Below are 14,605 nucleotides of genomic sequence, written 5' to 3'. Positions count from 1 at the left end.
CAACGTGGAAAATAATTGCGGCTGCCGTTCACCGAAAAGCTCACTGGAATTATAAATAAATCGAAAAGTGACGCATCCGAAATATGAATACGCACTGAAAATCACTAAAACAACCCGATGAAAATCACTCAGCAAACGAATAAAAAAAAACATCTTCCCAAACAGCCACAAAGAGTAATCGTAGCTTATCGGTGATGTTACTCTGTTGATGCTACCATTTAGAAACCAGTGGTAGGAATATCGTGTGTCCGTTGGATTAACAATCTTGAATCAGTCTCGCACAGAGACCGGTACCGATAACACCGGATTTTTTTTTCCTTTAATTCGTACAGTTCCTATAATTTTCCGCCACCACATTATTACATTACAAAAGCACTTTGCACCCATTATCTCCACCTTTTTGAGTAGAAAAATTAGTTCAAGTAACTGTGAGCTGTGTTGGAGGAAAAATGGCAGAGATGAAGCCGGAAAAGTCGGAGAAAAAGATCGAACTTAAGCGGGAACTTGGATTATTCAGCGCTATTAATTTCATTCTAGCTGTTATGATAGGTAAAAAGTGAAATTCATTCATTAATTAATAATAAATGTTTATAAACGCGGCGTATAAATTCCGTAATAATTCATTTGAAGCAACAATTTAAATTCATAGTTGCATTCTTGGGAAACTGTGAAAATTACACGATTGCACGTTCTACTGACGTAAATCCAGTGGTACAATTAATTCAATAAAAATTCAACGGCAATTAATATCATAAATAATTCAGGAAATTGAATTTTTATTAATTATTGATTAATTGGTAACTGAGGGCAACCGAGCCGTAAGAAAAATCTATTACTCAGCCTATCTCTAGTTTTCGGGTCTCCAATTAATCTCAATTTAATCCCAGAATACTCCCCGTATCTTCCCACGCGTTTTAACCGAAGATAATGACCCCTTATCTTGCCCAGTGACTTCCATCGTTCTCCTTGCCCTACTGATCGACGATTAACAGCCAACAAAAATTACCCAAAGGTTCTGGTATCTTCGTATCCCCGACGAGTGCTCTGGAGCGTTCAGGATCGGTGGGATTTTGCCTGATAGTCTGGGCATCCTGCGGTATCCTGTCACTTCTAGGTGCTCTGGCATTCGCAGAACTGAGTACAGTGGTTCCTAGATCTGGTGCAGAATACGCGTACTTCATCGAGGCATACGGTCCCCTGCACAAGTACTTCGGGAATCTCCCTGCATTCATCTGCTCATGGGTGTACGTCGTGATCCTGAGGCCAGCGGAAGTGGCCGTGATAATCCTGACATTCGCCGAGTACAGTATCCAGCCATTCCACGAGTTCCTGCCAAAAGGTATCACCCCGGAGACGATGGGAACGGTTAAGAAGCTGATAGCCCTCCTGGCCCTGGGTCTCATCACGTACATCAACCTGACGAGTGTCAAACTCTTCGTTAAAGTCCAAAATATCTTTGTAATTTGTAAAGTTGCTGCCTGCCTGATTGTTATCGGAGGTGGAATATACTGGCTGGCAATGGGAAATACGAAGCTCCTGAATAACCCCTTCGCAGGCACCACCAGATCTCCAGGAAACATCGCATTAGCCTTCTACAGCGGCCTCTGGGCCTACGACGGCTGGTCGTCAGCTGCAATCGTCACAGAGGAGATCAAGAGGCCAGAGGTGAATATCCTCAGGAGTATTGCCATCGCCGTTCCCATCATCACGATCCTCTATGTCTCTATGAATCTCGTGTACATGTCTGCCCTGTCCATCCCGGAGATGATAGCTGCACCTGCCGTGGCCCTCACCTGGGCCGAGAGGGTCTTACCCACGTGGCTGGGCATCAGTATTCCTCTGGGTGTCGCAATCTCCACTTTTGGATGCGCTTTGAGCCTCCAGTTTGGCGTATCCAGGCTCTGCTACGTGGCAGGACGCGAGGGACATGTCCCCAGGGTCTTCAGCTTTATTCACGTCACGAAAATGACTCCAGCTGCTGCTGTTGTATTCCAGGGATTTCTCGCGTGTGCATGCGTTCTCGCTGGTGATATCACGACACTCATCGAATTCGCCACTTTTTTGATCTGGATATTTTATGGACTTGCCATGGGTGCACTCCTCATCATGAGGAAGACCAAACCCCATGCTGACAGGCCCTACAGGGTACCCACTGCTGTCGTCTGGCTCGTTCTCCTGCTTGCTATATTTCTCTCCGTCATGCCTATCATTGCTGAGCCATCCTGGAAGTATCTCTTCGCTCTTGTCTTTATTCTTCTCGGAGTTGCTGTTTATCATTCTTATGTTTTCAAAAAGAGAACTAGTCGCATTATGCGTGAGTTTATTCTCTATCAAAATTCAAATTAATCTATTCGCCTTTTATAATGAGAATGAATCGATTAATTTTTTTTCCAGGGAAATTCACGCACATTACTCAGCTGATGTGCCTCGTCGTAGCACCAGAATCCGTGAACGAAGACTGATTTCAATTTTTAATATAGGAAAAATCAATTAGACTTACGTTTAAATAATTTTTTATAAAAATTACTCAACACCTTGTTTACAACGATAACGAAGATATGTATCAGATAATGTATTTTGTGTATATAGGTGAATGTAAATGCCTTTGACAGCTCGAAGTACGAATTGTTACGCTCGTATAAATATAATTGAGTCTTTTATAGATAATATAATTGTCATTTGTTGGGGGACTGGAGGAAGGTATCAGAGATTGTCCAAGGCACTGCATTTCGAGCACTGCTGCGTCTCACTGTGCAGAAAGACATTGAGGAAATTATTTCCTTATCTGATAATTAATAGAGGACGTCTGACGATCACTCACGTCATTATGCGATGAAGTTTGTGTCTAAGTTCATTAGAAATATTTCGTTCAGCTGTCAATTCGGCCTCCCTCTCCCTCAGTTGCTGTCTCACCTGATAAATTGTGTCCTCTAGAGCCTCGAAAATTGCCTGAAGTCATAATTCACCATTTAATTTAATTTAAATCAAGACGACAGATTAATTATTTCATGAATTCTTACACGTGCTTCTTCAGCGGTGTCAGACAGTGCTGGTGGTTCATCGAGACAGAAAAATTCTCGAGCACTTTTGTTGCCAACGAGCACTGGAGTCCCCAGGAGATTGTTAACGAACACCTGGAGTCCTCGAATTCTCTCCTCGAGGAAGCTAGGCGCAAAATTATCTCCAATCCATTTTTTTCTCGGTAGAGACAGATGAGTAATCGGCAGCTTCTGCCTTCGTAATTGAGATAACAATCGAACAAAGTCCGTGTATCTGCGGAAGACAAACCAGCAATCACCGTTTTTCAATTCAACTCGGAGTTTGTAGACCTGTAACACAAGAATTACGTAACATGACAGTTTTGCTGAGTGGAATAGACTCGTATTATCCTCTAGCCCCACTTGTTATTCATTTTATTATTGATTACCTGTCAATTAATTTGGCATTTTGATAACTCACTGTGAATCTAGCTCGTTCCTCCATAACTTCATACCCAACAATGGGTATGCGGAGGTCATCTGAGGTAATAGGAATCGAGGAACAATCCCCAAGGCTATGATTGTTACTCGGTGATCTATGATCCGTGTAATCATAACTCTGTACTGTGAAGGATTGCGATCTACCGGATTCATCGGAGTCTGGACTATCGAGCACTCTTCTGGCACTTGCCTGATGAGAACCCCTTGCTTTACTGATAGCTAGTGTAACCTCACTGATGCAACCCTCACCAGTATCAGAGTTTGACATTTTTCATGAAACAACTACCAAACAATCATGCGACAGTCTAAACAAAAAATAAAAAACGAGTCAATAAGTGACAGATGGACAATCCACATTGACAATGAATTCATCAACAATACTCACCTTTTGTTGGAGCTCAATTGTTCGCTCGGTGAATGGTACATTAATGAAGTTATTTTCATTCCAATTATCCACTTTAACACGAGGGAATCGAGACTGAGTGAAAAATAACGGTTTGATCGTGTTAATTGGGTCTTGAGAAATAATGGGACTGATGTGATGTTGACATGGGGATGACAGAAAACTATCACGTGGCGGAGGGGGGAGTTAACCACCAACTTCAAGTTCCTGTCAACTCAGTCCACCATTTTTTTTATTTCACGCACTTATAAATATTCTGTTTATAAACAAATAAAAAAGGCTCTTACTATAAATGATAATTATAAATTCTTGGCATAGGTGTTTCAATTTTAAATCAAAGACTAACATAAAAATGAGTAATTATTTATTTTCAGTTGTAAATAAGTGAAAATTGTAAGTTCAATTGTTGATTTAAAATAGAGATAAATTGATAGGGAATGGAGGAACGAATGAATATTTTAATGGTATTGTGATTTTTTTTGGTTATTTCCATTGGGGGGAGATGCGAAAGGAAGGAAAGGAAATAATGAAAGGGAATAAAAAAGAGAGGATTACGATTTGAAAGGATGAAGTGAAGGCGCTTCTGATGCGCGCGCAGTTCTCTGGATAATTCACCCTGAAGGTCTCCACAAACGATTGCGGAAGCGAGAGGGAGGAAAAACATGGCAGTATTGACTATCGATATTCCTTTTTTTCCACTGTCACCCAACGACAATATAAATACCCTCCAAACAATAATTGGCGCGTACCCCAAGCCCCCAAAAGCCCAATCAACTCCACCGAAACATGTGTGAAGAAATCTGAACTCAAGTGTTTCAAGGTAAACTAACGGTCAGATGACAATTAATCCGTTCACACTGGCACGAAAAAATTGAGAAAAAAAGAAGAAGGTGAAGCATTGTATAATGGTGTTGAATGGATCTGCGAGTGTGTCTGTACCAAGCATTTTCTGAACGAGTGTTGTCGACAGATCCATAAAAAAGTCATCAAAGAGAGTGGAGTCCGTGGTGATCAGTAAACATGAAGGGATTTCATTGAATCAAGACAAGAGTACACTAGCCAGTCGATGAATAAAAATGTGTCAGATACACAGACTATGTATAAATGATTTGTTTGGTTTGAGACTTATCTGGCTTGTGTGTGTGCATTGTTGTCAAACTATTAAAATCACTCAGTAATTACGGTCAAGTGTAGCAAGTTGAGTTACAATTAAAAACTCATTATAATTAATTTCTTTGTCGTGAATTATTCAGGGTTTTCTACATCGTAAGGACGAGCACTGTATTTTTATTCCAAGTCTTCTTCGTTCGTGATAAGTACGTGTCGTGTTGTTGTCAGGGAGTAATTCAATAAATGAAGAATGTATATACATATATATTGCGAATAATATTCACTCGATAACATGCAATCTTTCATTATTTTCCGTTATGTGCGTGAGGAATGCCTCTTTTATCAGTGTTTACTCCGATGAATTTAGGATTGAGGGGGAGTTATTAATTGTCGAAACGTAAGACTGATTACAAGATTTTGGGGCTCGCCCGTTGAATATCGATACGTATTTGTGCTCCAGTGGGATTTTTTTATTTATTTATTTGGGGATTTTTTATGAGGTGAGGGTCTAGAAAAATTGTTGGATAGCGCAGGAGTATTTGGATAATCGCAGAATGGTTATTCGGTGAGTACGAGATTAAAATTTCATGGGGGATGTGTTTATTTGAGCTCTTGGAATTTTTAGATCCGATGGTGATGGCACTGAAAGTCCAATCCTCGTGGAGCAGTCCTCTGATACAGTTGATCAGCCACACAGCCCCACCACGAAGCACAATCACAGTCGTCCTTATGTCAATCCATCTCACGGGAGCAATAGCCATCACAACGAGAAGTCCAAGAGTCTCACTAAATATGGAGAGCTCGTTATTTTAGGGTGAAATATATGACACATTATCTCATCCCATTTTGCCGTCGGGTTATTGAATTATTAATCCTTTTATGATCAATTGATTTATTTTTCATTTACCTTCATTCTAGGTACAATGGATTTCTTCCACCTGGTGATCGCGGTCGTCGTAGAAGTAAATTCGTATTATACAAAAGACCAACTCCAAATGGAGTGAAGAGGAGTAAACATTATGTTGTTAAAACTCCTCACAATTCACAGGCTGTTTTGAATGCCAAACAGCACTCTATATCGTATACATTATCGAGAACACAGGCTGTCATTGTTGAATACACTGAGGATGACACAACTGATATGTTTCAAGTGAGTTAATCACCTTCGATTTGAACGAGCCCCTGAGTTTATCGTATTTTTTTTTACAATATTTTTAATGACTCGATTGAATATTATTTATCGATTATTTCTGGCAGATTGGTCGATCATCGGAGCCTCCTATTGATTTTGTCGTCATGGACACTTATCCAGCCAGTGAGAATGGCCCTGGTAATGAGAGCCGCATGGCTCAAAGTACAATAAGTAGATTTGCTTGTCGTATACTGACTGATAGACATAATCCCAAGATTACGAGAATTTATGCTGCTGGTTTTGATAGCTCCAGAAATATTTTTTTAGGGGTAAGTCCTACTGCATTGAAATCAGATGAACTAGAGAGAATTTTAATCACTGTCTTCCAAAATTCTATTGACATTCGACGAGAATTGATTTATACCCTTTTTTAAGTTCTTTGTGTGTCTGATTGATAGGAGAAAGCAACAAAATGGCAAGAGAATAGAGAAATCGACGGTCTAACAACAAATGGAATTCTGATAATGCATCCACGAGGTCAATTCTGTGGTGGAGAGGCCCAGTGTGGCTCCTGGCGTGAGATAAGCGTTGGTGGAGGTGTATTCTCACTCAGAGAGAGTAGAAGTGCCCAGCAGAAGGGGAACGTCGTTGAGGAGGAGGACAATGTATTGCAAGATGGGACATTGATTGATTTATGTGGAGCCACTCTCCTCTGGCGATCTGCTGAGGGTCTAGCCAAGTCTCCAACGAAACACGATTTAGAGGAATTGGTTGATGCTATTAATGCAGGACGTCCTCAGTGCCCTGTTGGCCTGAATACTTTGGTAATACCGAGAAAACCAGTTTCAGACTCTGCCCAACAGCAGCCATACGTTTATCTCAAGTGTGGACATGTCCAGGGGTATCATGATTGGGGACAGGAGAAGGACAAGGCGACGAGACGATGTCCAATGTGTTTGGTAGCTGGACCAATTGTCAAACTGTGCATGGGGATTGAGCCTGCATTTTACGTGGATCGAGGACCTCCCACTTACGCCTTCAACCCTTGTGGTCACATGGCAACTGAAAAAACTGTCAAGTTTGTATTTTACTGTGAAATTTCCCTCGATCCAATGAATTTCTTTAAAAAATCCTTGATTTCCTAATTATTTTCGTAATTGTATTCCAGATATTGGGAAAAAGTTGCAATTCCTCATGGTACAAATGGCTACATAGCAATCTGCCCCTTCTGCGCAGTCCCCCTGGAAGGCACCCCAGGCTACGTCAGACTAATATTCCAAGATAACGTAGACTAATAAATTATAAATTTTTGCAAAAAACACTACCAGACTGCTGACGATACAAAAAAATATACAACAAAATCTGTATTGTAAACAATTTCTCACTCATTGTAATTTTTTTATACACTCCAATACGTATGGATTCCCAAATAAACCGAGAAGAAACATGTAACACCTTTCAATCGTGAAAGGACCAGAGCAAAGAAATAGAAAATTCATCTCAATTTACAAAAGTTCGTCATTCATTCGCTATTAAATCGACCTAGTATCAAATTTTTTGTCTTTGGGAAGATGATTGCATTTTTTTGAGTTTTTTCAAAGCACACTTGGCCGCAGTGCACTTGGCTATCCTGTAGTTCCTCCCGATGCCCTTGAAGGAGCCCTTCCCAAAAACGTCAACAGTGACCCGCACCCTGCGCCCATCAGCGAGCTTCTCCGGTTTACCAAATTTAGCAGTTTCAGGCTCCAGCTCGAGAAGTTCACGAATGGGAGATTTTGGGACGTTAGTACTGAACTGCTCAATCTCAGTCTTCATGATCCTGTAGTAGACACTCCAGACAGCATCCAGAGACATTCCACTGTCAAGATAAATAGCACCAGCGAGAGACTCGAAGACGTCACCAAGTGCCTTAGGCACCTCGACATCCTCAGCCTCTTCAGCTTCCTCATCACCGATTAAATAATACTCCTCACTGATAGAATGCCCATTTTCCTCCTGAATCCTGACGAACCTATCAATGACGACATTGAGACCTGGGGAGAGGTGTCTGAAGTACCTGTGGAAGCCACACCTGACAGCCAGTGAAGCGAAGATCGTGTTATTGACGAGGGCAGACCTTAAGTCAGTTAAAGCCCCAGGGGAATGCTGCCTCGTATCCTCATAGAGATGCCTGGTGATGAGATAATCCAGTACAGCATCCCCGAGGAACTCCAGACGTTGATAACAATCAGTTAATCTATTCGGCTGATACGAGGCATGGGTGAAGGCCTGAAGGAGATAACTGGCGTCCTTGAACTTATAGTGAATACTCTCCTCGAGTCTGTCATACCCATCGAGCAGAAGGGAGAGTTCCCCCTCAGGATCTGGAACATGCCTCAGCAGGGGATTCCTCGGCTCCTCGAGCTTTCCATACCGAATCTGTGACCAGGTTGTCCTCTCCGAGGACTCCAAACCCCTGATGTAGGGCGTGCTGCCTGGATAATGCTCCAGAGGCTCCTCCTCCTGCACCAGAGTAACCTCCAGGGTCGGCAGGACGTGGATCCCCAGCCAGGCCATGAAGAGCAGAGCTCCCCTCGGGCCACAGGCTATCAAGTAAGCTCCTATCAAAGCCTCCACACAGTCAGCTATACTCTTATCAGGGATACTGTGCTGGGTGATGAGATTGTAGGGGATCGAGCAGTGCTGGGGATCGGGTATCGACTCCTCGTGGAGACGATTATCATTTTTATCCAGCTCCATCCTCATCATTCCCAGCTTGTACTCTGTATCTCGAATGAGTTGTGTCATTTCGCTGATGTCAATCGTTGGCTGGAGGGAGTGAAGGTCTTGCACCTGATTCCAGAGACTGGAGGGTACGCCAGACTCAATGAACACCTGCTCCAATTCCCGGGGAACGTAATAACAAGGTGGCAGCCAATTATCATGAGGCTCGAACTTCGTAGCTATCATGCTCTCACCCAGCATTTTTCTACGCCCCAGGCGATACAAATTCAAATTGCTCACCTGTTTCGAACGCAGATGACTGAGTTTTCCCTCGTGGATGACTGGATAAGTGCAATACAAGTACGTAGTAATGGCGTACTTGAGGAATGAATCGCCAATGGTCTCGAGCCTCTCCAGATTAATTCCATCATTGGCATTGGACATTGTGAGTGCCTGGAGGATGAGACTGGGGCTGGGGCCAGGATGTCCCCTCAGTTCTGGCTGATAATCAAAACTAAAGTTCACCTCGACTGCGTCGTACAGCCCAGGGGTTGGAATGTTATTGCTATTGCATTGAGTCTTAACGTAAAACGAATCACACGATAATTTATCCTTCTCTATCTCTTTGGTCACTTCTTCAGCGACTCTCCTCACATAATCACAGTGCTCCAATAAGCCATCAAATCCTGATGCCTCAGTAACAACAGCCTTTACACTCTTCTGACTATGATTAAATACTATTTTTTTATCACTTTCTATGAATGAACCCTCGAGGATTATCTCGGATTCACGTTGCTTAGCGTAATCGAAGTGGAGTCTCTTGTGCTCAGCAAAAAGAGACTCATCACAGCCGTCGTGCTCCCCTGATTTAAATAAAAATCTCGAATTATGGAGTTTCTTCTCGGAGTCCTTGAACAGACCCATGATCTTCTTATTGATATTCATCTTCTTCAGTTTAGACTCGTCCTCAACGGCTTCTGCTGTATTCTCCCCGGTGTACGATATCTTGAGGCCACGATTTTCCTCGTCCTCACTCTCACCAGAGGAGCCGATGAAGCCATCGTCGCTGTAGGAGTCGTCAGAGTAATATCCACAGGTGTCTGAGTGATCGAATGTGGGTGAGCCACACCTAATTCCATTTGCATGCCTCCAACTAAATTGCGGGGGAAGAACAGTGACATTATTTGAGATTGAAGAGAAATCCATGCACATCGACTCCATTGCCATGTCGTTGGACCAAGTGCCGATCTCGAGCTTGTCAGAGTCGTCGTCCTCGTCGAGGAGATCTGTGACGTTCTCGATGATCATTCCCATCCCCAGGCCCAGGGATTTCTTCATAATATCAGAGGTGGGGGACTCTCTTACATCATCCTCAGGCTCTACCTTCTTCGCCTCTTTCGACTTCCTCAGGACCTCAGCTAAACTCCAACCGAAGTTCAAAGGCGGCCACTCAAAGTCCTCAGAGAGATGCTGCAGTCCCAGGTTCATCATCTGCGCCACCTGACACCTGATTTGATTCGCCAGGAGAAGAGCGTTGATCCTGTACAGGATGCAGGGTAAACAGACGGCCTGTCTCCAGAGGGAAGCGGGAAAAGGATGAATGGCGCAGAGTTCAGCCACGAGGATCTGCTTCTGCTCGAGATTCTCACGTTTTGCTCTCTTGGTCTCTTCGCTGCTCGTCGGCAGGGCCACTCCCTTCCTGTTGACGTACCTGGGGGTCAGGAAATTCAATCTCGCTGACGTGTGGTCAACGTCCAGGAGAGGCTGAATCCTGTTCTGTATCTTGATGCCGTACTTCTTGCAGTAGTACTCCTCGAAGGTGCTGTAACCATCACCAGGGAATGACGACTGGGGACTCAAGTTCCTGCAGATCTCGGCGACGTAGAAGTACTGGGGCTGATCCTGGTTCCTGTACCAGGGCATTATCACAGCGTCGTTGTACCTCGCGGCGTCAAACTCGAATTTTTCTCTCTCCCCCTCCCCGATTTCCTTAGGAATTGCATTCCTGTTCTCGTAGATGAGCTGCAGAAAACTCCAGTCGACGTTCACGTCTGCTGCCCCATTGGATATACCTTTGACCACAGGAACTATCAGGTATGAATTCTCGGAGGCATTCGGATCGAAGATCATGAGATATTTCTGGAGTTTGAGAACATTTGTGAATGTATAATTGAGAAATGTCGAGACTCTCTCGATCTGCATCGAATCCAGGACGACAGTATTTTTACTCAGCACTAGATCCACCTGAACCTCTCCAGAACGAGTGTAAATAGGAAAGGGACATAGTTTAGGGATTTTCTTAAGAGTTAAAATCCCAAAACCGATGTGGGACTCCTCAGGGGGATATATCCGTCGACCCCTGGTGTTCTGCTCCTCAGGGAGGGGACAACTGAGATTCATCTTGATGTGATAGAGGTACGAGGGGACGCCGAGAGTTGGCCTGCAATCTGTGAGTGCCTCAGCAGTCTTTTTAAAATAGTACTGACGACGTTTTGTGGTGCCAGGTCGAGCCTCCGAGTAATCAGACTTTACTTCATCAGGAAGTGCCGGCACCTCCACGTCCTCTGGCCTCGCTTTAAAATTCTCTTTGCCAATTGGCAGAAGATTATCATCGATTTCATTCTCCTTGTGGAGCTTTATGCAGAGCTGGAGAGCTGCCAGTCTCCTGGCCATCGCCTTGTTGGGCATTGGGTGAGACGATATCACGTACTTCAGGGGTGAATTGATAGGCAATCTCAAGGAACACGTGTACATCGTCCCCTCGATTGATCTCACCTCCCGCATCGACCACTCTGGTGTCAGCCTCGTGAATGTGTCACTCGGCAGTTTAGCGCAATATCGATTTACCAGGGATATCGCAGAGTTGAAGGACACCAGGGGTCCATTATCAGCTCTCATAGGCTGATAAAAAGGTATCATCGAGGAGTATCTGTCAGCCTCTGTCTCGTCCTCGTCCTTTGGCTCCTCGTTCGTGCATTTCCCCAGGAGAATTTTCTCGATGTAGTGGTACTGCGCCAATTTCCAGATCGATTCCCTTGCACTGATATGTGACACTAGGAGAATATGAAGGGCATCGCTGGCTCTAGCTCGACTCTTGCACTGCACGTACGACCTGTACGTCCTGGGGAAGTCGTACCTCATCACCAAGTTGCATTTTGGAATCTCTATACCTTCCTCCAGGATGGCAGTCGCCACCAGGAGGTTGCACTCGTGAATTCTGAAACGTTTGAGGACCTCCTCTTGCTTTTTGTGCTCTGCCTCTGGATCTCGGGAGTATGTGGAGTCGTCTGTGTTTTTCTCGATGGTGTACAGGGGCGAGAGGAAGTTCAACTCCTCGTCGTGCTTGCAGACTTCGTTCAGGAGGTAGAATAGAATTTTTGCGGTGAAACTCGCGTCCACGAATATTACCCCGCACAGGACGTCAGGGTCTGTCATTCCTCTGTACGTTCTCTGATATCTTCCCCGTTTGGGGGGAATTGTGGGCTCGTCAATCTGGGAATTATTCAGTCCCTGGGGTCTGGTGGAGTCATAGGGACGAGTCCTGCGGGGTGTCGTCTTCTCCGGGGTCGATGATTTGTTGTAGAGTGGGGCGTATGTCTTGAGAACCTCCAGGAGACGATGGACTTTCGACGTTGAGTATTTGTAGACTCGAGTCTTCTCCGGGAGCGAGGAGAACTCCAGGTCGCAGAGGGCTCGAATTTTTATCATAACCGAGCCCACCAGGTTGAGGAGAAGGTAATGGCGCTCGTAGGGTGTTTTTATCTTGAGTTTCTCGGAGAGGGTGAGCAGGGATAGGGCTGCACGGTCTGCACACCAGGGACCGAGAGCCTCCAGGATTGTCAGGAAGTCCACCAGCATCTCTCGAGGTTTTTCTGTTGGGTCTGGAATTTTCTGGATGTCCTCGAGGAATTCGTCCTGGTAGATCTCGGTGGGATCGTATCTGTGATCGTCCAGGAAGTGAAGCGCCTCCAGGGCGACCATCTTCAGCGAATTTTGCAGGGGTCCTGTGTCTGACGTGAAGAATTCTACTAGGTACTCTTTTGGTCTTGGGCTGTATCTTAAAATTGATAAAATATCACTACTCGTTTCCACATCACATTGGAAAGTCCTCTCCAATCGATCAATCTCTAAACTCAGTCTTCCAGGTTCGTCTGTCAAATCCAGGAGAGGAATTGCTAGACCTATGACTCTCGGTCCCTCATCGTCCGAGGATTTTCTCAGGGTACTCAAGGACTCTCTGATCCCCTTGTCCTTAATTAACAGCTGGCACTGATCAAAAATTACTAGACTAATCTGCTCACCAGATATTTCTTTCGTCTCGACAAATTTGTAGAAAATTGCACTCGTCGTGACGACGACGTGTCCTGACGTAAAAATGTGCGCAAAATCATTATCCTGAGTTGTGGAATCTATCACCGATACTTTCAAGTCAGTCAATTGCTCGATATAACTAGATTTCAGTGAACAAGACTCTTCGCTATCTAGGAGGTATAGAATTCTCTGAGCGGAGACCAGGGGAATTCGATTCCCTGTCGCAAACTCCTGAATCAATTTTGTCACGATAAACGTTTGCTCTGTGTATTTTCCTAGACATATTATAATATCCCTCTGCTTTGCAGTGTAAAGTAATTCCACCTGAAACCAGAACACGAATTTTGGCTCATGGAGCGAATTTTCGGAGCGGGAAAAATAATTCAACAACTCCGAGATAAAATCCAACAATTTAACTTTGTTATCATGTCAAATGTCGGGGAATATCTCTCAATCTAACCGACCTACCAAAATATCTATGAGAACCTTTTTTGTACCTTTCATTTCACTCTACAAAAAAGGTCCCAACAAAAAATTCGTTATCCCTGTTAGATCCAGAGAATTTCGACTAATTACTCTTAATTAATCTCTCAATTTTTCAACTCCCGGTGATAAAATATTTACCTGGTACTCTCTAGGGGTGAAGGACTTGGTGTAGACTTGATCATTGAAGGGAAAGGCCATCTCAATGCCCTGAATTTATATTTTATTCCTCTGCTGAGAGCATGGAAGATCACAACAATTAATAACAATGATGATTATCCATTTCATTATGAGAGTTGAGAAGATTCTCTAATCATTATCGCACTGAATTTACGTCTAGTTAAAAACTTGTATTGTTGTTGCTCAGTGATATTATTTAACAACAATAATTAGTAATCGTAAAACTTCTTTACCGAGGGATTCGCCGATAGTGGCGCTGGGGGTCGCCTAGCTGCCTCACGTGATCTTCTTTTGTTCAGTAAAGCCTGTGGCATCTCGGGAGAAAGAACGCGGTAGTTCAAAATATTCGTTACAACCCGGTATCTCGGATTTCGCGATGTGAATTGATACAATTACAAGTGAAAACATCGATGGAAGTGTGACAAGTGAAGTGCAAGTGTATTCCCCAGCTCGTGAAGCTTCTGGAGATGAAAATGTCGACAATGGATACGCAGACAAAGGAAGGACACGGAAATAAACTGTTTTTCACCGGCTTTTTCCACGATTCCTCGTCTATCCACCGTAAAAATAATAATTCGAGGGGATTGAAAAGAAAAAGTTAATGGGAAGTGATGAAAATTTGGAATAATTAAAATGAAAGTGTGAAAAATGAAGTGGAGATGAAAACAAAGGGAGGACTGAAAAATCAGGCGTCTCGCCGGCTGCTTCCAGGAATCGTTGTCGTTCCGAGAATTATCGGACGGAATCGAATGAAAACTGTGAATTGTGCTGATGGAAATAGAAGTGGATGAGAATGGTGAAAGT

At 43.8% G+C, this 14,605-nt stretch overlaps 4 protein-coding genes across 4 annotated transcripts; 2 read left to right on the top strand and 2 right to left on the bottom strand.

Moving 5' to 3' along the window:
* The first annotated feature begins 289 nt into the window (after nt 1–289).
* LOC105274112 (b(0,+)-type amino acid transporter 1-like) lies at nt 290–2,485 on the top strand. Its single transcript, XM_011316968.1, has 3 exons — nt 290–549; nt 1,013–2,314; nt 2,395–2,485. The coding sequence occupies exons 1-3, from the start codon at nt 450–452 to the stop codon at nt 2,460–2,462; spliced, it is 1,470 nt and encodes a 489-aa protein (XP_011315270.1). The 5' UTR covers nt 290–449; the 3' UTR covers nt 2,463–2,485.
* An 11-nt stretch (nt 2,486–2,496) lies between these two features.
* LOC105274111 (sorting nexin 16) lies at nt 2,497–3,956 on the bottom strand. Its single transcript, XM_011316967.1, has 5 exons — nt 3,865–3,956; nt 3,460–3,784; nt 3,021–3,329; nt 2,822–2,949; nt 2,497–2,749 (listed from the first exon to the last, which is right to left on the bottom strand). The coding sequence occupies exons 2-5, from the start codon at nt 3,745–3,747 to the stop codon at nt 2,704–2,706; spliced, it is 771 nt and encodes a 256-aa protein (XP_011315269.1). The 5' UTR covers nt 3,748–3,784; nt 3,865–3,956; the 3' UTR covers nt 2,497–2,703.
* A 251-nt stretch (nt 3,957–4,207) lies between these two features.
* Pli (E3 ubiquitin-protein ligase pellino) lies at nt 4,208–7,624 on the top strand. The gene is made up of 6 exons (XM_011316965.1): nt 4,208–5,557; nt 5,618–5,806; nt 5,911–6,142; nt 6,250–6,453; nt 6,583–7,202; nt 7,293–7,624. Exons 1-6 carry the CDS (start codon nt 5,547–5,549, stop codon nt 7,417–7,419), a joined length of 1,383 nt encoding a protein of 460 aa, XP_011315267.1. The 5' UTR covers nt 4,208–5,546; the 3' UTR covers nt 7,420–7,624.
* On the bottom strand, nt 7,488–14,034 carry Dcr-1 (Endoribonuclease Dcr-1). The gene is made up of 2 exons (XM_011316966.1): nt 13,763–14,034; nt 7,488–13,462 (listed from the first exon to the last, which is right to left on the bottom strand). The coding sequence occupies exons 1-2, from the start codon at nt 13,820–13,822 to the stop codon at nt 7,673–7,675; spliced, it is 5,850 nt and encodes a 1,949-aa protein (XP_011315268.1). The 5' UTR covers nt 13,823–14,034; the 3' UTR covers nt 7,488–7,672.
* Between the last annotated feature and the right edge of the window lie 571 nt (nt 14,035–14,605).

This window comes from Fopius arisanus, unplaced genomic scaffold, assembly GCF_000806365.1.
Source record: "Fopius arisanus strain USDA-PBARC FA_bdor unplaced genomic scaffold, ASM80636v1 scaffold00009, whole genome shotgun sequence".
NCBI classification, from domain to species: domain Eukaryota; kingdom Metazoa; phylum Arthropoda; class Insecta; order Hymenoptera; family Braconidae; genus Fopius; species Fopius arisanus.
Note: the sequence above shows the minus strand (reverse complement) of the source record. Positions and strands in the feature narration are given on the sequence as shown.

What these genes read in the sequence shown, in the direction of transcription:
- Dcr-1 (XM_011316966.1), bottom strand. Translation starts at nt 13,822, where the DNA reads ATGGCCTTTCCCTTCAATGATCAAGTCTACACCAAGTCCTTCACCCCT. An exon ending in TCACCCCTAGAGAGTACCAG is followed by an intron (nt 13,463 to 13,762) that starts GTAAATATTTTA and finishes TTCTGGTTTCAG; the next exon opens with GTGGAATTACTTTACACTGC.
- LOC105274111 (XM_011316967.1), bottom strand. Translation starts at nt 3,747, where the DNA reads ATGTCAAACTCTGATACTGGTGAGGGTTGCATCAGTGAGGTTACACTA. An exon ending in ACACCGCTGAAGAAGCACGT is followed by an intron (nt 2,950 to 3,020) that starts GTAAGAATTCAT and finishes TTATGACTTCAG; the next exon opens with GCAATTTTCGAGGCTCTAGA. An exon ending in AAACTTCATCGCATAATGAC is followed by an intron (nt 2,750 to 2,821) that starts GTGAGTGATCGT and finishes CTTTCTGCACAG; the next exon opens with TGAGACGCAGCAGTGCTCGA.
- LOC105274112 (XM_011316968.1), top strand. Translation starts at nt 450, where the DNA reads ATGGCAGAGATGAAGCCGGAAAAGTCGGAGAAAAAGATCGAACTTAAG. An exon ending in CATTCTAGCTGTTATGATAG is followed by an intron (nt 550 to 1,012) that starts GTAAAAAGTGAA and finishes AATTACCCAAAG; the next exon opens with GTTCTGGTATCTTCGTATCC. An exon ending in GAGAACTAGTCGCATTATGC is followed by an intron (nt 2,315 to 2,394) that starts GTGAGTTTATTC and finishes TTTTTTTTCCAG; the next exon opens with GGAAATTCACGCACATTACT.
- Pli (XM_011316965.1), top strand. An exon ending in ACACAACTGATATGTTTCAA is followed by an intron (nt 6,143 to 6,249) that starts GTGAGTTAATCA and finishes TATTTCTGGCAG; the next exon opens with ATTGGTCGATCATCGGAGCC. An exon ending in GCAACTGAAAAAACTGTCAA is followed by an intron (nt 7,203 to 7,292) that starts GTTTGTATTTTA and finishes ATTGTATTCCAG; the next exon opens with ATATTGGGAAAAAGTTGCAA.